Genomic DNA, 22770 nt, shown 5'->3' on the forward strand with positions numbered 1-22770 from the left:
CTGCATGGCTTGTGGGATGTTAGTTCCCTGACCAGGGATTGAACCTGGGCCCCGGCAGTGAAAGCTCCCAGTCCTAACCACTGGACCACCAAGAAATTCCTCATTTTAGCTATTTTTAAGTGTACAGTTCAGTAGCATTAATTATATTCACACTGTTTTGCAACGAGATTTTCATCATCTCAAACAGAAACTCAGTAACCTTTAAGTCGTAACTCCCCATGCCCCACCCTAGCCTCTGATAACCTCTAATCTACTTTATGTCTCTATAGATTTGCCTATTAAGAATATTTCATGTGAGTGGAATCATGCAGTATTGGTCCTTTTGTGACTGGCTTGTTTCACTAGCTTAATGTTTTCAAAGTTCATCTATGTGTGGCATGTGTCAAAATCTTAACTCCTTTTTATGGCTAAGTAATATTCCATTATGTAAACATATACCACATTTTATCAGTTCATCTGTTGATAGACACTTAGGTTGATTCCATCTTTTGGCAGTTGTGAATAATGCTGCGGTGAACTTTGGCTCACAGGTATCTGTTTGAGTCCCTGTTTTCAGTTTTAGGGTATATACCTCAGAGAATTGCTGGGTCATGTAATAATTGTTTAGCTTTTTGAGGAACCACCTAACTGTTTCCACAGTGGCTGCACCTTTTTCAGTTCCCACCAGCCATGCATGAGGCGTCCAGTTTACCCACAGCCTTGCTAACATTTGTTCTCTCTTTCAGTCTCTCCCTCCCTTGCCATTGTGGCCACTAATGATGTTGAGCATCTTTTCATGTGCTTATTGTACTTTTGTGTATCTTTGGAGATGAGTATTCAACTCTTTTGCCCATTTTTAAATTGGATTGTTTGTCTTTTTGTTGTTGAGTTGTAGTTTTTTATGTATTCTGGATATTAAGCCGTTATTAGATATGTTTTGTAGATATTTTCTCCCATTCTTTTTACTTTCTTGGTAATATCTTTTGATGCACAAAAGTTTTAAATTTTGATGAGGTCCAATTTATTTTTGTGTTTGCAATGCTTTCTATGTAGTATCTAAGAATCCATTGCCAAATTCAAGTCAAGAAGATTTTCTCCTATGTTTTTTTTCTAAGAATTTTATGGTTGTAGTTCTTTCTGTTTAGGTGTTGATCTGTTTTGAATTAATTTTGTATATGGTGTGATATAGGGGTCTAACTTTATTCTTTTGCATGTGGAAATCCAGTTGTCCCAGTGCCATTTATTTGACTAATTTTTCCCACATTGAATGGACTTGGCAGCCTTGTAGAAAATGATTTGGCCATAGATGCATGGATTTATTTCTGAACTCTCAATTCTAGTCCATTAATCTATATGTCTATCCTTATGTTAGTATTACACTGTTTTGATTACCGTAGTTTTGTGATAAGTTTTGAAATTGGGAAGTGTGAGCTCTCCAACTTTGTTCTTTTTTTGTTTTTTTTTAACATCTTTATTGGAGTATAATTGCTTTATAATGGTGTGTTAGTTCCTGCTGTATAACAAAGTAAATCAGCTATACATATACGGATATCCCCATTTCTCCTCCCTTTTGCGTCTCCCTCCCACGCTCCCTATCCCACCCCTCTAGGTGGTCACAAAGCACCGAGCTGATCTCCCTGTGCTATGCGGCTGCTTCCCACTAGCCATCTGTTTTACATTTGGTAGTGTATATATGTCCATGCCACTCTTCTCCCTTTGTCCCAGCTTACCCTTCTCCCTCCCGTGTCCTCAAGTCCATTCTCTACATCTGCGTCTTTATTCCCGTCCTGCCACTAGGTTCTTCAGAATCTTTTTTTTTTTTTTTTAAGATTCCATATATATGTGTTAGCATACGGTATTTGTTTTTCTCTTTCTGACGTCCTTCACTCTGTATGACAGACTCTAGGTCCATCCACTTCACTACAAATAACTCAATTTCGTTTCTTTTTATGGCAGAGTAATATTCCATTGTATGTATGTGCCACATCTTCTTTATCCATTCATCTGTCGATGGACACTTAGGTTGCTTCCATGTCCTGGCTGTTGTAAATAGTACTGCAATGAACATTGTGGTACATGACTCTTTTTGAAGTATGGTTTTCTCAGGGTATATGCCCAGTAGTGGGATTGCTGGCTCATATGGTAGTTCTATTTTTAGTTTTTTAAGGAACCTTCATACTGTCCTCCATAGTGGCTATATCAATTTACATTCCCACCAACACTGCAAGAGGGTTCCCTTTTCTCCACACCCTCTCCAGCATTTATTGTTTGTCGATCTTTTGATGATGGCCATTCTGACCCGTGTGAGATGATATCTCATTGTAGTTTTGATTTGCATTTCTCTAATGATTAGTGATGTTGAGCATCCTTTCATGTGTTTGTTGGCAATCTGTATATCTTCTTTGGAGAAATGTCTATTTACGTCTTCTGCCCATGTTGGGATTGGGTTGGTTGTTTTTTTGATATTGATGTGCATGAGCTGCTTGTATATTTTGGAGATTAGTCTTTTGTCAGTTGCTTCGTTGGCAAATATTTTCTCCCATTCTGAGGGTTGTCTTTTCGTCTTGTTTCATTTAAGGGTTGACATTTCCATTTCTGCAAAGGTTTCCTTTGCTGTGCAAAAGCTTTTAAGTTTCATTAGGTCCCATTTGTTTATTTTTGTTTTTATTTCCCTTTCTCTAGGAGGTGGGTCAAAAAGGATCTTGCTGTGATTTATGTCATAGAGTGTTCTATGTTTTCCTCTAAGAGTTTTATAGTGTCTGGCTTTATATTTAGGTCTTTAATCCATTTTGAGTTTATTTTTGTGTATGGTGTTAGGGAGTGTTCTAATTTCATTCTTTTACATGTAGCTGTCCAGTTTTTCCAGCACCACTTATTGAAGAGGCTGTCTTTTCTCCATTGTATATTCTTGCCTCCTTTATCAAAGATAAGGTGACCATGTGTGCGTGGGTTTATCTCTGGGCTTTCTATCCTGTTCCATTGATCTGTAGTTCTGTTTTTGTGCCAGTACCTTACTGTCTCGATTACTGTAGCTTTGTAGTATAGTCTGAAGTCAGGGAGCCTGATTCTTCCAGCCCTGTTTTTCTTTCTCAAGATTGCTTTGGCTATTTGGGGTCTTCTGTGTTTCCATACCAATTGTGAAATTTTTTGTTCTAGTTCTGTGAAAAATGCCATTGGTAGTTTGATAGGGATTGCACTGAATCTGTATATTGCTTTGGGTAGTATAGTCATTTTCACAATGTTGATTCTTCCAATCCAAGAACATGGTATATCTCTCCGTCTGTTTGTATCATCTTTAATTTCTTTTATCAGTGTCTTACAGTTTTCTGCATACTGGTCTTTTGTCTCCTTAGGTAGGTTTATTCCTAGGTGTTTTATTCTTTTTGTTGCAATGGTAAATGGGAGTGTTTCCTTAATTTCTCTTTCAGATTTTTCATCATTATTGTATAGGAGTGCAAGAGATTTCTGTGCATTAATTTTGTATCCTGCTGCTTTACCAAATTCATTGGTTAGCTCTAGTAGTTTTCTGGTAGCATCTTTAGGACTCTCTATGTATACTGTCATGTCATCTGCCAACAGTGACAGTTTTACTTCTTCTTTTCCTATTTGGATTCCTTTTATTTCTTTTTCTTCTCTGATTGCTGTGGCTAAAACTTCCAAAACTATGTTGTTGTTTTCTTTCTTCCCCCAATATTTTATAGGCCGTTAGGGGCCCTTTTCAATTCCATATGAATTTAAGGATTGACATTTCCATTTCTGCAAGAGACTGTTGGAATTTTGATTGGGATTATATTGTAGATCATGTTGGATAGTATTGACATCTTAGCAATATTCCTACCCATCAGCAAAGGATGTCTTTCTATTAATTTAGGTCTTTAATGTCTTTCAGTAATGTTTTGTAGATTTCAGTGTACAAGACTTCCACCTCCTTGGTTAAATTTATACCTACGCATTTTATTATTTTAGATGGTATTGTAAATGATGGTATGTAGATGGTATTGTTATCTTAATTTCCTTTTCAGATTTTTCTTTATAGGTGTATAGAAACACAACTAACTTCTGTATGCTGATTTTGTACCCTGCAGTTTTACTGAATTTATCATTACCTCTGGTAGCTTACTGTGGATTCTTAGGTGTTTTCTATATATATATATATAGAATCATATCATCTGTGAATAGAAATAGTTTTACTGCTTCCCTTTAAATGTGGATACCTTTTATTTGTTTTTCTTGCCTAATAGCTCTGGCTGGGACACCAGTAGGATATTGAATAGTAGTGGTGAAAGCAGGCATCCTTGTCTTGTTCCCATTCTTAGGGGGAAAGCTTTCAGTGTTTCACCATTGAATATTATGGCTTTCATCAATGTCCTTTATCCTGTTGAGAAAGTTCTATTCTAGATTTCTGGGTGTTTTTTTTAATCATGAAAGGGTGTAGGATTTTGTCAGATGCCTTCTCTGTCAGTTGAGGTGATTGTGTGGGTTTTTTTCTTTCATTCTATTAACTTTGGTATATTACACTGATAGATTTCCTTATGCTGAGTCCCCCTTGCATTCCTGGTATAAATCCCACTTGGTCATAGTGTATAATCTTTAATATACTGTAGGGTCTTGTTTGCTAGTATTCTGTTAAGAGTTTTCATTTTCATTCATAAGGAATATTTGTCTGTAATTTTCTTTTCTTGTGATGTCTTTATTTGGCTCTGGCATTAGGGTAATGCTGGCCACATAAAATAAGTTAGGAAGTGTTACCTCCTCTTCTGTTTTGGGGAGAAGAGTTTGACAGGAACTGGTGTTAATTCTTCTTTAAATGTTTGGTAGAATTCATCAGTGAAACCATCTCGTCCTGGACTTTGCTTTGCTTTGGTGTTTTTCATTAGTGTTTCAATCTCTACTTGTTATAGGTCTGTTGAAATTTTCTATTTCTTTAATCAGTTTGGGTAATTAGTGTGTTTCTAAGAGTTTGTTTCATTTAGTTTATCTATTTTGTTTGTATATAGTTGTTGCTAGTATTCTCCTCTAATCCTCTTATTTCCGTAAGGTCAGTGTAAGTCCCCATTTTCATTTCTGATTTTACTTATTTTTATTTTCTCTCTCTTTTCTGTCAGTCTAGCTAAACATGTATTATTTATTTATTTATTTATTTGCTTACTTACTTTTGGCTGCATTGGGTCTTCATTGCTGCACGTGGGCTTTCTCTAGTTGCAGTGAGCGGGGGTGGGGGCTACTCTTCGTTGCAGTGCGGTGGCTTCTTGTTGTGGAGCATGGGCTCTACAGTGCAGGCTCAGTAGTTGTGGCGCACGGGCTTAGTTGCTCTGTGGCATGTGGGATCTTCTCGGACCAGGGCTCGAACCTGTGTCTCCTGCATTGGCAGGCGGATTCTTAACCACTGGGCCACCAGGGAAGTCCCAACATTTGTAAATTTTGTTGATCTTTTCAAAGAAACAACTTTTGGTTTCTTTGATTCTCTCTTTTATTTATCTTTGCTGAGTTCCCAGGTCATTTTAATTTTGATATGCAGCCAGGAAGCTGTTCAGTTGTGAACACCAGGAAGCTGAGAATTAAATCACATGAGTTTTCCCTGAATTACATTTTAATGCTGTAAAATAGTCATGTGAAACTTTCTTCTGCACTTGCCCTTAGTATGTTTTCGATTACCTTCGTTATTTTACTCAGGTTTCCCCGTGTAAAACCCTAAAAGAAGTTTTTTTTCAGAACTCTGGATCCACATCAGGGATCGGTCCTGACCATGCTTTTCGTTGCTTGGTCAGCCTCGTTAGGCAGGCCCATCCCTTGAATCTCATTAAAATGTAGAGGAAACTAGTACTGGGTTGCTTGATTAAAAGAAAAAAAAGAACACAAATGTAATCAGTGGGGAAGTGGAAGAGACGTTGGATGTTCTTTCTGTGTATGATGTATGTGTTGCTTAGAGGAGAGATTTCTAATGTATGATGTGGACCCTTGAGGAATCATGACGTTATTAGGGAGTTACTACAATTTCTCTGGTGGCTGCAAATTCAAATGAAGCATTGTCTGAGAATTGAAAGTAATCTCTCCCATTAAATTACTGATATATATCAAATGTTCATAGATACTGAGGTGATTAATATTATCCAAATTTATTTAAAAGTCCAAATTTATTTAAAAGTATTACTCTTCCTGTCAGCTTTTGTCATCCTCTGTTTTCTCAATTAACAGCTACCCGAGATACAAATACTGTCACGTGGAGGCCAGAAACCTTTAAAGAAGCGGTAGGGAAAAAGGGGGTCAAAAAAAGAAGGTCCCTAGGTTAGAGTTTCAAAGTATCTCTCAGATTTATTGAGGGAGGATGAGATAGAAGGAATTAATGTTGACTGTCTAGTAGAAATTTGGATCCATGGTCATTTTCGCCTTTGTGTCGCCTAGTGGGTTATTACCTTGTGAGCCTTTTTTTCCCACCAGTCTTCTGTTGCATCCTGTCCACTCTGAGGCTCTTCCTGGAGGTACCATTCTCCCCCCGTAGAAGCCCCAAAGGTCTGCCTTTGGTGCAAAGGCTTGACTACTCTTGCTCTTGCTTCTCCCTGCACTGCACCACGTTCCTTTCTGTGCTGTTCTGCTCGGGGCTGCCATTTCTGAGGCAGCTCGTGCACTTAACTTCTGTGCGTCAAGTTACAGATTAGATGAGAACATTTCAACCAATGTTTACAAATTTGGGGTTGCTGCATCTAAATTAGGGAAGCTTCAACAAAAAGGGTGCACTGAACCCACCCCATGTCAATCTTCTGAGACCTATATATGTATAAACAGATTTTTAAAAATGTGTTAACCTATGTTTCTACATCTTATGTACAAAAATATATTGAAATATTCTTAATCCATTTATTTCCTAATAATTGTTTTTTTTCTTACTAGCTCTTTTTTTCCTGCATCTGACAATGGAAAGCACTCTTTCCTTTAAACTCTTCTCATCGCCTGTGATAGAACATTACTGCTTCCCTCTTCCTTTTCCAGTGTTTTCTTATGAAAAATTTAAGCCTACAGAAATACTGAAAGGGTTGTACTGTGAAAACCCATGTACCTACCACGTAAAGTCTACAAAATTAACATGAATATATATCTATACTCATCATTTTATCTCATTTTTTGATGTATTTCAAAGAAAGTTGCAGGCATTGATAAATTTGCTGTTTTTGTATTTGAAGTGAGACTTTCGTAGACAGCATATAATTGGATCGTGGTTTTTAACCCAATCTGACATTCTCTACCTCTTATTTGAGTATTTAGACCAGAGGTAGGCAAACTGTGGCCCATGGGCCAAATCTGGCTTGCTGCCCATTTTATAAATAAAGTTTCTTGGAATACAGCCATGCTTATTAGTGTTTACATATTGTCTATGGCTGCTTTTGTGCACAATGGTGGGATTGAGTAGTTGTATCAAACAGAGACTGCATGGCTGTCAAAGCCTTAAATATTTATCATCTGACTCTTTACAGAAACAGTTTACCAACCCCTGTTATTAATGTGATTGTTGACATGATTGGGTTTAAATTTCCCATCTCCCTGTTTGTTTTTACCTATCTCATCTGTTCTTTGTTCTTTTTATTCTTTTTCTGCTTTCGTTTGGATGAATATTTTTATGATTCCATATTATCTCCATTTCTGGCTTATTAGCTATACTTTGTGGGTACCTTCCTCATATAATACTGCTTCACATACTGTATAGAACCTTACAGCAGCATGCTTTCATTTCCCCTTCCAGCCTTTGTGCTATTGTTGTCATATATTTTACCTCTATATATGTTACAAACCTCACAATAAAAGCAGTGTTTTATCCAATTTAAATCCTTGTAATAATTTGCACTTTTCTCTAGTTCTGAATTGACTTGGTAGCAATGTTATTAGCCTAGGTATAGTCCAAGGCAGATCTGATATTAATTATCATTCTCTGGCTTAACTAATTCTTTATTTTATATTAAAATAATCTTTAATTATTAAAAAAAACCCAGTAATATATACTGTGAAAGTTAGAAAGTACAGGTTATCATTTCTTTAGAAAATAAAAAGAGATTTAGAGATTTAGCTTTCTCTTTATGTGTGTAAACATATAAATATAAATGTGTGTAGTATTTACCACAGTGAGCTCATATCGGTCACTCTTTTTTATTGCTTGCTTTTTTCAGTTACCTTCATCTTTCTGTGTCATTAAATGTTCATCCTATCTAATACACAGTCCATATTCAGATTTCTGCAGTTCCCCCCAAATATTTTTCACATTCTGTCTCTTTGAAGCGGAATTCAGTCTAGATCCTGCTGCATCTGGCTTTCGGGTCTCAGAGTCACGTCCCTTTCCGTCTTGCCGTCCCTGTGGTGGTGTTAGCCACACACTTGAGCCCCTGCGTCATTCCCCACCCTGACACTCTTCTCCGTGGTGCTCGCGCTGATGGAAGACAGTGTCTGCTCATGCAGTTTCTCTCTTTCAAAACTTACTTGTGGAAATCTCATCTGTTTATTTCTTATAAAACTGTAACTTTTAAAAAAAATATATATTTATGTATATTTTTGAATTTACGGAAGACTAAAGACATGGGAAAAAATCCAGCACCCTAACAAGTACGGCCAGGAAGGAAATCAACTCTGTAATAGGACGGTTTAATGAACTACAAACAAGAAAGGATGGGAAAGGAAGAAAAAAATGTGCATTGAATTTAAGACATTGTAGAAACTCGGAAGACATATTCATTTACTATTCAAGTGTAAACTCAGTAAGTACTTGGCATAAATTAAAAGGCTGCTGCTGAGGTACAAAAACTGTAATATTAACTTGGATTATTTCAACATTTTCCCCAGGTCTCCAACTTGATGGGAACTCTGTCACAACTTGCCATGGGCTGCATTTTCATTTCACTCTTCCCAAGTAGATTTCTTAGGTGCCAAGTAATCCCATCAGGTTCTAATTAAATATTTCTTTATCTTCTGAAATTATGTAATAATCTCTCTTTTTCTCCCTTTTTAAAAGGACCTTAAAGGCTTTGATCCAGGAGAGAAGTACTTTTATAACACATCATGGGGAGATATTTCTCTCTGGGAACCTTCTGGAAAGAAAGTGGTATGTATTTTTATTTTTGATTTTCATGTTTCCTCAGAACTTGGGGGTAAGTGTCAATTTAGTTCTGAGGAACATCATATGTTTTGGGGTTGCAGATGAATGAATGGGAGGAGGAGGAGGTGTAGTGTAAATATTCAGGGAAGTAGAAAGAAAAAGTTAAACGTTTTGTAATATAGGATTATTGATGCTTTGAGAGTTTTCCGCTTATCAAGTTGGTAAAGTGATGTAGTGAAACTATTATTTGTCCTTGATTATTATATGTCTCTGATGTAAGAAGGGCTTCTGATTTATATAACTATTCTCAGTAAAAAGAAATGTCATGACTTTATATGTAATGAAGATACATCCTGGTTTCAAAAATTAAAATAAGAATATGGAGTTTGAATCGAGGAACACAGTTTATAATAATTTGAAGCCTCACACTTAAACAGATTCGAGCTAAAATATGTGACATACTGCTGAATTCTCCTTCTTAAAGTGTTTTCTTCTGGAAAACCCTTCCTTCCCCCCAGCCACTGGGCTAGCACCTTCGTCAGCGCCCAACCAGCGCGTCCCAGATACGACTTCACTGTCCCCCTCGCCGCTCCCCCAGCCCGTTAGGCCAGGTCATGTTGGCCTTGGGAATTCTGGCTTTAAAAACAAGTTCCTGTAGCCAGTGAGTCATTTTGCTGTCAGAATTTTATTTAAAAACATTTCCGTTGTCACCTTGTCCTCCTGAGTCCTGCTTTCTGCCTCTGTTTTGTGTCTCTTATCCTCCTTAACCCGACACTCCCCTCTCTACCCACAGACACAGGATTCCTTGAAACTGCTTTGATTCGGTTATTCTGCTCAGAGCAGCTCATGGCTATTCAAATACGCCTTGTTTTGAAGACCTTGGCTTTGTGAATATTTTCTTGGGCCTCCCTGATTTTTCTCATCCGAATTCTTAAAAGATTCTGTAACATAACGTGCAGTATAATGTATAATTATATGCTTTTCATCAGGAAACATTTTTTGAATTCCTGTTACAAAGTAGGTAAAACTTTGAGTGCTTGATACAAAGAGGTGAAAGTTAGGGTTCTTTTCCTCAGGGAGTTTATGTTTTTGTTCGGGTGAATAGGGCCTGGCATAAAAAGTTAAATAACGATTATGAAAGAGTGGAGATTGAATTTGTTAAGTAGATACCATATTGAGAAAAAAACCCAATAAACCACTGTTGCCTGGCACGGTGGAGGCTGTGTGGTCTGCTCGTTTCAGTACCTTACCCCTCTCTGTGCCGTAGGTAGCTTCTTGCTTTAATTTGTCTCTGGGTAATAGGATATGTGAACAGAGACAGTTTCGGGCACCGTAGCAGAAAAGTGTGACCCTGCTGGATTATGCGGCTCGTGCTGCAGAGAAATGAGATGTGTTGGACTTTTGGGTTTGGGACGGAGACGCTCAGGTTATGTCAGGTGATGGAGCCCAGGTGATGGCGCCCAGCTGTTGTGGGACCTGAGGACGAGGCCTTAGGCTGACGGGGAGATAGGGACTGTCACGGGCACAGGGTTTCCACCGGCGCCCAGAACACCTGGCTCCACTTCTTCTCTGCTTCTCTCCTTGGTTATTTTTTCTAAATCTGTTACAGTGAACCAAGGGCTCACTGTCCTAGAACTTTCACATACAAGTTTTTCTCTGAATATTTTGTCAGGGATTTTGTGCTTACGGACTTACTGTTTATTTTCCATTTTAATAGGTTTGTAGTGGTATCTTCTCTGGTGTTAATTTGCATTTCCCTAGTGACTAATGATGTTGAGCATCTTTTCGTGTGTTTGGCATCTGGATACCCTCTTTACTTTAAAGTATTTGATGCTTAATATGTTTTGCCAGTTTTCTAAAAATTGGGTTATATGTTTTCTTACTGAGACTTGAACATGTCCACAAAAATGATTCTGGACACAAGTCCTTTATTAGATATGTGGTTTGCAAATATTGTCTCCTCGCCTGTGGCTTGTCTTTTTATCTTTTAAACAGTGTCTTTCAAAGAGCAGATTTCTTACTTTGATGAAGTCCTGTTTGTCATTGTTTTCTATTATGGATCATACTTATGGTGTCATATTTAAGAAATCTTTTCTTAACCCAAAGATCTGTTCAATACTAACAGATAGTAACAAGTTGTTAGTAAGTGCTATTGACTCTTTAATTGGGTGTAATGTTCATTAAGTATCTGGTTTTTCAGTACAGCATTTTGTGGAGTATAAGATGCACCATTTTAAAATGAACCACTAATGAAACTAAAGTAATACTTCACACTTAAGCTGTGTTGCAGCATTGAACTGTCAGTTATAAGGTGTTTTCAGATTTCAGAGATATTAAAGTATGGGGGGAAGAGTGTGTCAGAATCAGTGAAAAATGTTTTTTTTACTTTGTGATCTGTGGTTGGCTGTTGCCCTAGGTTTATTATAGATCCTCCTGGAAGTGCCAGAACCTGGGATTTCTAATTGCTGGGAAGGCAATAGTAACATGTTGTTGAATGTGTTTGGGTGATTTCTCTGACCAGTGACCCAAGAGGAGAACTGCATGACTAGGAAAGAAGGTGACAAAACCCACAGGAGGGGAGTATGTGTATGTGTGTATGAAAGAGAGCGGTCACGAGAGCACAGATCTGGGAAGGAGGGGGGTGGCCTGCGGCCACTGCAATAGCTGAAAAAAGGGTTGCAGAACGGGAAGGCCTCTGCCCCAGCGTTTAACCTGTCCGCACCTTAACCCTCCTCCTTTGTGAAGCTAGGGCCCGTGTTTCCTGGGGCACCAGCCCTGGGGTCTGGAGGCTGTCATACTGCTCCAGGTTGTCAGACCAGCAAGGTTTCCCGGATGCTAGAGCAGACCGTGCTCCTCAGTTGGCCAGCTGCTTTACAGATGTCTGTTCCTGTGCCCGAAGCTTGTGGAATTTCCCATATTTGCCTTACAGAGAAATACCGTACTGTCCGAGTTACAGTCTGTGGCCTGAACTTACCTCAGGATTCTTCACCGTGAGTTAGGCACAGGCCCTCTTTCTTCAGTGCTTGTCGCGTGGTTTACTGGCTACTTGCTTGTGCCATGCGCTGTCCGTGTGTCTCCTGCCTGCTCCAGGAATCTGGGAAGTGGAAGACAATGATGATGGGGTTAACAATTTGCAAGTTTGGTTATGTTAGATAAATTCCAGAAGTTTTAGAATTTGGAGTAAAAACAACATTGGAACTAAGAGAAGTGGGATGAGAAGGGGAGAAAATAACTTTTTCGTGCAGAAAATTGAGTTTATTTTAATTAATGCAGTTAGGACTGCATCAATTCAAAGTATAGGACTAAGTAATGAGATTTGTGGTTTAATGGCTGGCTTGGAAACAGGGTTCAGCTAGCTGTGAGTTTGGGGCCAAACTGTGTTTGTATGGCCTACATGCTGAGAATAGTTGTTACATTTTTAAATGTTTGAGAAGGAAAGAAAATGAAAAGAATACTGTTTTGTGACATGTGAAAATTTGAATTAGGGTCTCTAGTGTTATTTACACGTTATCCGTGGGTACTTTTCCCTTACAACACAGCACTAGATCTAGCCAGTTAGAAGAAAAAGAATCATATACTTGTCAACTGTAGAAGGTGTAGCATCTGATAGTTTTATTAAACTATGCTTGACTTTCTTTTCTTTTAACAGAGATATCGAACAAAACCATACTGTTGTAGCCTCTGTAAATACTCCACAAAAGTGCTTACTTCATTCAAAAATCATTTACATCGTTACCATGAAGATGAAATTGACCAAGAGCTGGTGATCCCTTGTCCAAACTGTGTGTTTTCCTCTCAGCCCAGAGTTGTGGGAAGGCACTTCAGAATGTTTCATGCACCTGCTCGGAAAGTCCAGAACTACACAGTGAATATTTTAGGTGAAACTAAATCATCTAGGAGCGATGTGATAAGCTTTACATGTTTAAAATGTAACTTTTCAAACACTCTGTACTACAGCATGAAGAAGCATGTGCTGGTAGCCCATTTTCACTACTTAATTAATTCCTACTTTGGCCTGAGAACCGAGGAGATGGGTGAGCAACCAAGAGCTGACGACACCCTTTCTACAGAGAAGATGCCCCCATCCGACAGGTATTACTGTAAAAAGTGCAACGCCAACTCCAGCAGCCAGGATGCTTTAATGTACCATATTTTGACGTCGGATATACACAGGGATTTGGAGAATAAGCTTAGGTCTGTGATCTCAGAACACATTAAGAAGACTGGACTTCCGAAGCAAATGCATATTGCTCCCAAACCAGCTGCACGTGCGGCTGTACCATCCAACAGCAGTGCTCCGGGCCTCCCAGCCTCACCTCCTTGCTTCCACCTTGCCTTGCCGCAGAACAGTCAGAGCCAAACCGTGGTACAGCCCGTTCAGGGTGCACCCCCTCCGGTGACTGTGGCCTCGGGCGCTTCTGGAAGCCTCACCCACTCTCCGCCTGCCGTTGCCCAGTCTCATGTGACTCTGGTCTCCAGTACTCTGCCAGTGGGCCAGAGCAACCTCACTCTGCCGCCCTCCACACCTCAGCCTGTCTTTCTCTCTCATGGAGTTCCACTTAATCAGGCAGCAAACCCTCCTGTGTTGCCCTTGAGTCAGCCAGTGGGACCTGTAAATAAGTCTGTTGGAACTGGTGTCCTCCCCATAAACCAGACCATCCGCCCGGGGGTTTTGCCCCTCAACCAGCCTGTTGGGCCCATAAGCAGGCCAGTTGGGCCTGGAGTTCTTTCGGTAAATAGACCTGTTGGGTCCGGTGTCCTTCCTGTCAATCCCTCTGTCACCCCTGGAGTTCTTCAGGCGGTCTCGCCAGGGGTGATTTCTGTGAGTCGGACAGTCCCGTCAGGGGTCCTTCCTGCGGGACAGGTGACCCCTGCTGGGGTTATCCCTTCAGGACAGACGGCAACTTCTGGGGTTCTCCCCGCTGGCCAGGTGGTTCAGTCAGGGGTTCTCCCCATTGGCCAGGCGGCCCCATCGGGGGTGCTCCCCCCTGGGCTGACGGTCCCGCCGCGGGTGCTCCCTCCTGGCCAGACGGTCCCACTGAGGCTTCTCCCTGCAGGTCCGGTAGTCCCACCTGGGCTCCTTCCTCCCAGCCAGACGGTCTCGCCAGGTGTTCTCCCTGTGAACCAGGGTATTAACTCTGGTGTTCTTCAGCTCAGTCAGCCTGTCGTGTCAGGGGTCCTTCCTGTGGGCCAGCCAGTGAGGCCGGGGGTCCTGCAGCTTAATCAGTCTGTGAGTACCAACATCCTGCCTGCACATCAGCCCATTAGACCCGGGGCTTCGCCAAACACCGCTTTCCTAACGTCAGGCTCTATTCTCAGACAACTAATACCCACAGGGAAACAAGTGAATGGGATTCCCACATACACACTTGCCCCAGTATCTGTCACCCTGCCTGTGCCCCCTGGACGTGTCACCACTGTTGCCCCTCCCCAGATGCCCATCCAGCTCCTGCAGTCGGGCGCGGCCGCGCAGATGGCCGGCTCCGTGGGCAGCCTGCCCTCCCCGCCAGCGGTGGGGAACGGCCCTCAGAACGTGTTCGTTCAGCCCTCTGCGGCTGTGGCAGAGGCAAGTCAGGCGCTCAGACAGGCAAAGCAGTGGAAAACCTGTCCAGTTTGCAACGAGCTCTTCCCTTCCAATGTCTACCAGGTCCACATGGAAGTGGCACATAAGCACAGCGAATCCAAATCCGCTGAAACACTGGAGCCGGAAAAGCTGGCGGCATGTGCACCATTTCTGAAGTGGATGAGAGAGAAAACAGTTCGGTGTTTGTCCTGTAAGTGCTTAGTCTCAGAGGCGGAGCTTATCCGCCACTTACTGGTGCACGGCCTGGGGTGCTTGTTCTGCCCGTGCACGTTCCACGACATCAAAGGCCTCTCAGAGCATAGTAGGGCCGTGCACCTAGGGAAGAGGAGACTGCCCGTGGACTACAGTGACAAAGGATTTCAGCTGGATGTCGATGCCAACGGCAGCCTGCGGTTTCCCCACCTTGACTTCATCACCATCTTGCCCAGGGAGGAGCTGGGTGAGCGGGAGGTCTACTTGGCCGTCCTGGCTGGGATACACTCCAAGTCACTGGTGCCCGTGTACATCAAGGTGAGGCCGCAGACCGAGGGTGCGCCCGGGAGTCCTGGCAGCCAGGCGCTGACCTGCCCGTTTTGCTTCGGCGCCTTCGTGACGGCCGAGGCGTACGAGCTGCATCTGAAGGAGCGGCACCACATCACGCCAACGGTCCACACGATTTTGAAATCCCCGGCTTTCAAGTGCATCCACTGCTGTGGGGTTTACACGGGCAACATGACCCTGGCGGCCATTGCCATACATCTCCTGCGCTGTCGGAGCGCTCCAAAGGACAGCAGCTCAGGCCTGCAGGCCCAGCCTAATTTTATTGAGAACAGTGAAGTGCTTTTCGTCAATGGTGAGGTGATCCACGACTCCAGTTTTTCTGTGAAGAGAAAGATGCCCGACGGCCAGTTTGGGGCTGAAGACCAGAGGGATGGCGAGCAGCGGCCTCTCATCATAAGTGCTGACACAGACCTGTCCCCAGAGAAGGTGACGAGCGTCGTGCCTTTTAAAAGACAGAGGAATGAAAGGACGGAGGGACCCCTCGTTAATGATGATGCTCTCCAGATTTTAGCATTAAATCCTAAAAAATATGAAGACCGTTCTTATGAAGAAAAAAAGCAGTTTCTTAGAGATTATTTCCACAAGAGACCATATCCCAGTAAAAAGGAAATAGAACTGTTATCCTCACTCTTATGGGTGTGGAAAATTGACGTGGCTTCATTTTTTGGAAAAAGAAGGTATATTTGCATGAAAGCAATAAAAAATCACAAGCCTTCTGTACTTTTAGGCTTTGATATGTCTGAACTTAAAAATGTTAAACACAGATTGAACTTTGACTATCAACCACAAAACTTGTAAAAAAAAAAAAATTAGGAAATCTAAAGTACTAGATAATTAGTAGTCTTTTTCAATTGAGATTTTAAAAAATGTCATTTTCCTCACTGTATGTTGAACTAATCAATTTCAGTGGTCTTTATGCTGCTCTTTAGATTTATTTCAGGTGCTCAGAAAGACTTCTCTATAAAGAAGTGAATAGTTCTTTCAAATTTATTGTTTCCTGCAGTTTGATTTTGTAACAGTTGTTTTTCATTTTTTCCTCTGTCATGTAAATTAAATCTTTTGATATTTCATGCACGCCTTGTTTTCCCAGTAGTGTCAGTATCATGCTAAAAACTGAAATCTATATATGTTTGTTTTTCATTTAAGGAAATTTCAGCTTGTTTCAGAATACTTGATTAACTGCGAATTAAAACTGCTCTCCCTCAGCTTCACAAGTAGCAGCAGATGATACAGTAAATGTTTAGAGAAGTGAGTAGAAGCCCCTGTGACATGTCTGGTTCCTTAAGGATGCACTGCATTAACTTATGCTGATTTCTTCTTGTAAGGTATTTGCTTATTAGATTATACTTTTGATTTACGTTTTTTCAGGTTTGTCCTAATAGCTGTTTTTGATTGTAACTCAGAAAACCAAATGTTTTCATTTGTTAAAAATATACTGAACCTGAAGTCTGGTATTAAAGCTCATAAGTCAAGAGTTATTTTACAAATAAAGTAATTCTGTAGGTACAAAAATACTTCTCAGTGTAGACTTTTCCCCTCTTTTTGATACGCTGATAAGTCTTTTCTCCATTCAAAGATAAGACAATAAATCTTTAGTGCCTTTAGAACAAACACTGAAAACACACACACAAGCTCTCCTCCTAACCTAACTGTTCATAAACCAGTGAAAGGGAAGGACTGCGTTACTCAGGATAACTTGTTGGCCCCTGGGTGTGGCGACTGACTGAAATTTAAACACAGGTTTTCAGGGGACAAGGCGAAATGAGTAGACCGGAGCTAGTCTCCTGGTTGGTATATTAAATCTCTGACAGTTTCCTAGAGGTAAATGTATTCATTTTGGGGAAATGGGCTTTCCCATCGCCTGGTTGTCCAGGTTAATGGGGTGGGGTATTGCTAAGGAGCTCAAGTGTATTACTCTCCTTTGGACAGCTAAGCCTTGGTTTTTTCACACAATATAAAATAACTTAAAGCACCAGAAGCAGTAATGGAGACCATCCAGTTTAGACCTTAAGTCGTAGTGCTGGTGATAACAGCAGAGGCACCTGTGCAACATACTCAGAAGATAAGACAGTCTCTGGGAAATAAGATAATGTTACCGTACGGATTTTTAAAATATAGTAGCTGCATGTCATTGCTGTAATGTACATTTTTGAGGCAGTCGTGAAACTGGTGTGTGGTTGTTGGTGTGCTCTGTTGTAAATTCAAAGAGCTTGTTTAAGTTTTTTTTTTTTACCTATTGTTTTCAGAGTGTCTATTTTGAATTAAAACTTGTTACACCACTGCAAGTAGAACTGTTTAATTCTTTTAACTGTTAAAACATCACGGTGACTCAGGAACAATCTAAACGTGGAAGTAGATACCATATTTATTTTCTAAAAAACATTACTTGTCATTGTGAAAATAAGCACAACCCGAAAGGGCTGACTAATTACAGGGTCACAAAATAGATGTGGCTAGAGACCCTTGCCGTGTCTGGCGGTGGCTGGGAGTCGGCCTTTCTCCATCCAGGCTGTGCTCTGTGCCGAACGGCGCAGCTTGCCGTCTGCATGGTTTGACCGTCCCTTCTTCAGTTGTGCACGTTAGGGGTTCTGTTGCCATTGGGGCCTGATCGTTCTTTGTTCGGGTGACTGTCCTGTCCACTGCAGGATCAGGGCAGCATCCGTGGTCTCTACCCTCCGAGTCAGTAGCACCTCCACCCGCCCACCGGGCTGGCAGATGCGTCCCTGCCAGGTGTCCCTGTGGGGCAGCATCAGCCCCCGAGGAGAACCACTGTGATGAAGGAATTCTGATTTCCAGCTGTATTTCAGCTTTTGATGTGGAGTCTTTTTATACTATGCTAGTTACTGGTTATTAAATAATTTTTTAGGCTTATGGATCAAAATTTGTTATAAGCTGAGCTTCAAAAAGCACGTGGGAGTTCTTGCAAATGTAAAAAATGAGTAAATTTATTACTGTTTTTGGCTCTGCCGTGCGGCATGCGGGATCTTAGTTCCCTGACCAGGGATCGAACCCGTGCCCCCTGCAGTGGAAGCGTGGAGTCTTAACCCCTGGACTGCCATGGAAGTCCCTAAATGTATAATTTGAAAATGAAAAACTAAACTATAGATAGTGGTGGAGGTTTTTTAAACTATCCATTAAAAGATTAGAAATTGAGAAGGAAAGGAGACAATCCTTTTTATTACCACGGTTACGAATAATTGTATACTTAAAAAAATTTTTTAATCTGTGTAGCATGAGCTCTAAAAATATTTCATATTTGGAGACACTGCTTGGGAAAGATCCTCCGTGTTCTCCTTGCTGCAAGCAATGAATCCTCCCTTCTCCTACCCTCTTCCCCCCAAATTACATATTTGAAGTCGATTCAGTGAAAGACAAATTGGAATGTAGGATACTGTTTTAGCTTCTGAATCCTGTTAACACACCCTTGTTTTGGCTGTGTGATGTTTTAATAACTAGGGACCACATCACTTCATTTGTTCCAGTGACTAATAAATGAGAGACAGTAATTCAGGAGTGCTCCAGAAAGCTTTTCGTCCACCAGATGACAGGATAAGCACCTTCACCACCCACACCTTTGCTTAATTCTTCTTTTGGTCACTGCTCTCCCACGCCTCCCTCAGCTTGCTGCTTCCAGAATGAAACTGCCAGCAAATCTCAGTCTGTCGGATTGCCTTAGCAACTCAGCTGAGGAACAAGTCGGCCTTGATTTCACCTTGTCCTAAGGCCCATGAATGTTTTCTCTAGAAAGCTGCAGGCGAATGAGGTAGGAAGGGCCGAGTGTGGACCCTACAGCTCTCGAGGACAGTAGGCCTCGGAGTCTGACCGTGCAAGAAGCCGCGGGACTCCGACACAGCTGCGGGAGTACCTGCCTTCAGTTTCCGTGACGTGGGCCACAGGGCTGGCATGAGGGCAGGCAGACAGCAGAGATGGCCGTGTCGAGGACAGTGTTGGGTGCAAGGGCAGTGTTGGCACCGCAGTAGCTTGAAGACTACATGGTATAGGTGGTGTCCGCCCACCCTTCCCCCTTCCCCCTCATCAGTGAGATCAAACAAAACGTAGCCAATCAGTGAAGAAGCCAGGCCGGTCCTGAAAAGCCAACAGGGGCCAGAAGACCCTCATCCACATACCACCAGCTAACCGCAAAAACTAGCCTTCTGTATCACCACGCTGGACTGCATTCCCGGGCCAAGGAGCTCTTCCAGGAGTTCCCGGTCCAGGTGGTGATCGGGAAGGGGCTGTTGCTCATATGAAACTTGTCAGTTGGCCTCCCTGGTGTTGTGGACACATCATCCTCTCCCTCAAGCTCAGGCCAGTTCAGTCTCCCTTGCAGAAGCCATGTGGTTCTGGTTCTTCATTCAGTTTTGAAGTAAGACCTCTGGAAATCCTGTGCTGTGCTGTAGTTGGGCAGCAGCTGGGCCAGGCCTGCAGTAGACGGTTGCTCTTCTGCCCCCAAGTTCCCGGGGGGGTGTGGCCAAGGAGGGCAGTCGCCCACCTCCTGTTACCCTTTTCCAACAGCTCTTCACATACGATGATTATGTGCAGCTCTCTAAGAGTTCACTAAAGAAAGCAACAACCCTGACCAGTTAAGAAAAGAAAAAACAGCCCCAAAACACTAACCTAGTTTTTACATTGTTTTTAAACAGACCTTCCTAGTAGATAATAAACATTTATCAACAGTTTACTATTGCTAGGAAATGGGCTGAGTATTTTAACGACAATAATAATGATCTACTTAGTGCTTACTCAGCTGTGCACAGCTGACATGCATTTTAACTCTCAGCAATCCTACAAGGTAAATGGTGGTATCTCATTGTGCCTAAAAGGAAACTGAGGCATGGGGAGGTTAAGTAAGTTGCCCAAGGCGGGGAGCTAGTTAGGTGAAAAGAGCTAGGGCGAGACCTGGGGGCCGAGCGTCATGCTCTTGGCTGGTATGATACATTCCTCTGTTCACTTATTTCCCCATTTAAGCCTCATAATACTCTTATGATGTAGGTTTTATTTTACCTGCATTTTAAAGATGAAGAAATGGGATCCAAGGTAGAGTGACCAGCCGTCCCAGTTTACTCAGGACTGAGGGATTTCTCTGAACTTTCAGTGCCAAAACTGCGAGCATCCAGCCAGGTGGGGATAAGTTGGTCACCTTACTCAGAGGACAGTTCACCCCCCCATGGTGACATGTCCCTTAACTGATGCAGTACTGTCTGTAATAAATCTGTCTGCTCTCTCTAGACGCACACGTAGCCCTTTAGGTGTCGAGATATACAGGGCATCCTGACCCTAGATGGTTACAGCACCAACAGTAGCAGTGCCCTCTGTGTGCCAGGTAATGTTCTAAATGCTTTGCGTAATGAACTCAGTGACATGATGTGTGGTGAATGAAAAGTGAAAGGAGGGAAGTCCTGGTTAGAACCACAATAAAAGGAGTACATACAGATTTGCTATTTAGATATCTTATAATGTCTCCCCATGTTACTAAATAGAGTCCCTGCTGAACTATCAACTAAGGAATAAAAATTCCAACTATGAGGTACTGCCAGAAAACTTTTCTTTAGTTTTTTTTTTTTTTTTAATATTTATTTATTTATTTATCTATTTGGCTGGGCCGGATCTTAGTTGTGGCATGCGGGATCTTCGTAGTGGCATTCGAGATCTTCAGTTGCGGCATGCGAACTCAGTTGCAGCATGTGGGATCTAGTTCCCTGACCAGGGATTGAACTCGGCCCCCCTGCATTTGGAGCTCGGAGTCTTAGCCACTGGACCACTAGGGAAGTCCCACTTTTCTTTAGTCTTAAACACTTAAACTTAATTTCATTCTCTTACTGATAGTTATAATTTTAATGTTCTCAAACCAATTCCTTTTTCATAGGTGCTGAGAGTAAATATCTAAACATGCATTCCTTAACGTAAAGCTTCACCTTGTAGCACACCTGCTGATTTATACTTCTGGAATCTGTTTTTTCTGTTATGCAGTTATTAAATCTCAGCTTTAGAATTTTTCTAGTTTTTGATAACCTGTCCTAATTACTACTTAGTTTTTAAAATTTAAAAGTTTAAAAATCATTTTAGCAATAAAGATGTTCTAGAGGGAAACTCTTCATAGTAAGTGAATGTGCCCTAAGAACATACTACTCGTAGCAGTGCCGAGCAGTTACTTTCTTTCAGATTCTAAACCCAGGATTTTCTTAATTTGTGATCCATGAACCATCTGAGTAAAAAGTGTAAACGTTGATGAAAGTTAAAGTCTAGATTATATTGTCAGATTTTTCATAATATACAGATAAGATGACAATTTACTGGCACTATCAACCTCAAAGGCCTATGTTAATGACACATGAAAACAGCCTAAATTTTATGCTTATTTGGGATAAGATATCTAGGAGGGTTACCTTGTAAAGTAGATTAAAATACAAATCAAAATCTGTTGTATCTGACAGGGATCTCTTAAGGCCACCATATTGGCAGGTGGAAAACAAATACACCATTCACTCAGATGACCTAGTTCACTTTTTTTTTTAAGTCTTTTTTGAATTTGTTACAACATTGCTTCTGTATTATGTTTTGGTTTTTTGGTCAGGAGGCATGTGGGATCTTAGCTCCCTGACCAGGGTTCAAACCCGCACCCCCTGCATTGGAAGGCAAAGTCTTAACTACTGGACTGCCAGGGAAGTCCCCTAGCTCACGTTTTGAGAGGGAAAATGTATATAACGCTGCTAAATAGTAGCTAACATTTGTTTTTCACAGCCCGTTAAAGAAAGTGCTTCCCAAACCACTGATCTTTATCCCACTCATAAAATCATGAGCAGTGTTTGTTTACTTTTAAACAAACAAAAAATTACATAAATTCCTTTTCAGAAGGAAAACTTTAACAATTAAAATTTAGAATTTTATCAATATTTAAATTATAAATCAAACTTCAGCCATATAGGTATGTTTGCTATGAACAAACTAAGATCATGTGGTCATACTATCAAATGCAAATTCAGAATTAGTTGTCATAAATGAATATATTTTTTCAGAAATTAGTTGCTTACAGTTTACAATCCATGATATGGAAAGTTTAATATATTAATTTACCATTTGCCTAAACATAATCGAGAGAAAATTGAATAATAGCAACGAGTAATGGTTAGGTAGTTTTTCTTAAAACAATGTTTCTATATAGATCTATCTTGAGCGTTAGTTGAGTTGTAAAATCAGTAAAAACAACAGTTTTGCTAGAGTTTATAGATAAGTTGACTCATTTTGCCTCCCCAATCCTCTGTGGAGCAGCTTTCAGAATTGTTAGACTGAAGACCCGGAAAATCCTACATTGTCTATGAAATAGTGATACTGACACACATACACACACACAAACGCACACACAATATGATATCAAACTTAGACTACAGCTCACAGATTCTAGAAGGAGTTTCCATGCAGACTTAGATTTAAGGTCTTCTCATTACAAGGAAAGCATCTTTGGTCCTAAAAAGGACAGGAGATTTATCCTCAGTTTGCTGTTGTCTTGTGGAAGGTGACTTAAGAAAACACTGGGAAAGTCATGAGATCATTTTAAAGAAATTATGCATTTTGCAGGGAAGGTAATTTTTGG

The 22770-nt window shown here is 41.1% G+C and overlaps 1 protein-coding gene across 1 annotated transcript in view; it reads left to right on the top strand.

Annotated features, from left to right (window-relative positions):
* The window catches only part of ADNP2 (ADNP homeobox 2), a 30812-nt gene extending 13361 nt beyond the window's left edge, over positions 1-17451 (top strand). The window contains exons 3-4 of the mRNA XM_059894710.1: positions 8972-9061; positions 12705-17451. Of these exons, the coding sequence (XP_059750693.1) occupies positions 8972-9061; positions 12705-15977 (3363 nt within the window). The 3' untranslated portion in view covers positions 15978-17451. The remainder of the gene's footprint in view (positions 1-8971; positions 9062-12704) is intronic.
* Positions 17452-22770: the final 5319 nt, after the last annotated feature.

The sequence above is a fragment of the Balaenoptera ricei genome, chromosome 14, assembly GCF_028023285.1.
Source record: "Balaenoptera ricei isolate mBalRic1 chromosome 14, mBalRic1.hap2, whole genome shotgun sequence".
NCBI lineage: Eukaryota > Metazoa > Chordata > Mammalia > Artiodactyla > Balaenopteridae > Balaenoptera > Balaenoptera ricei.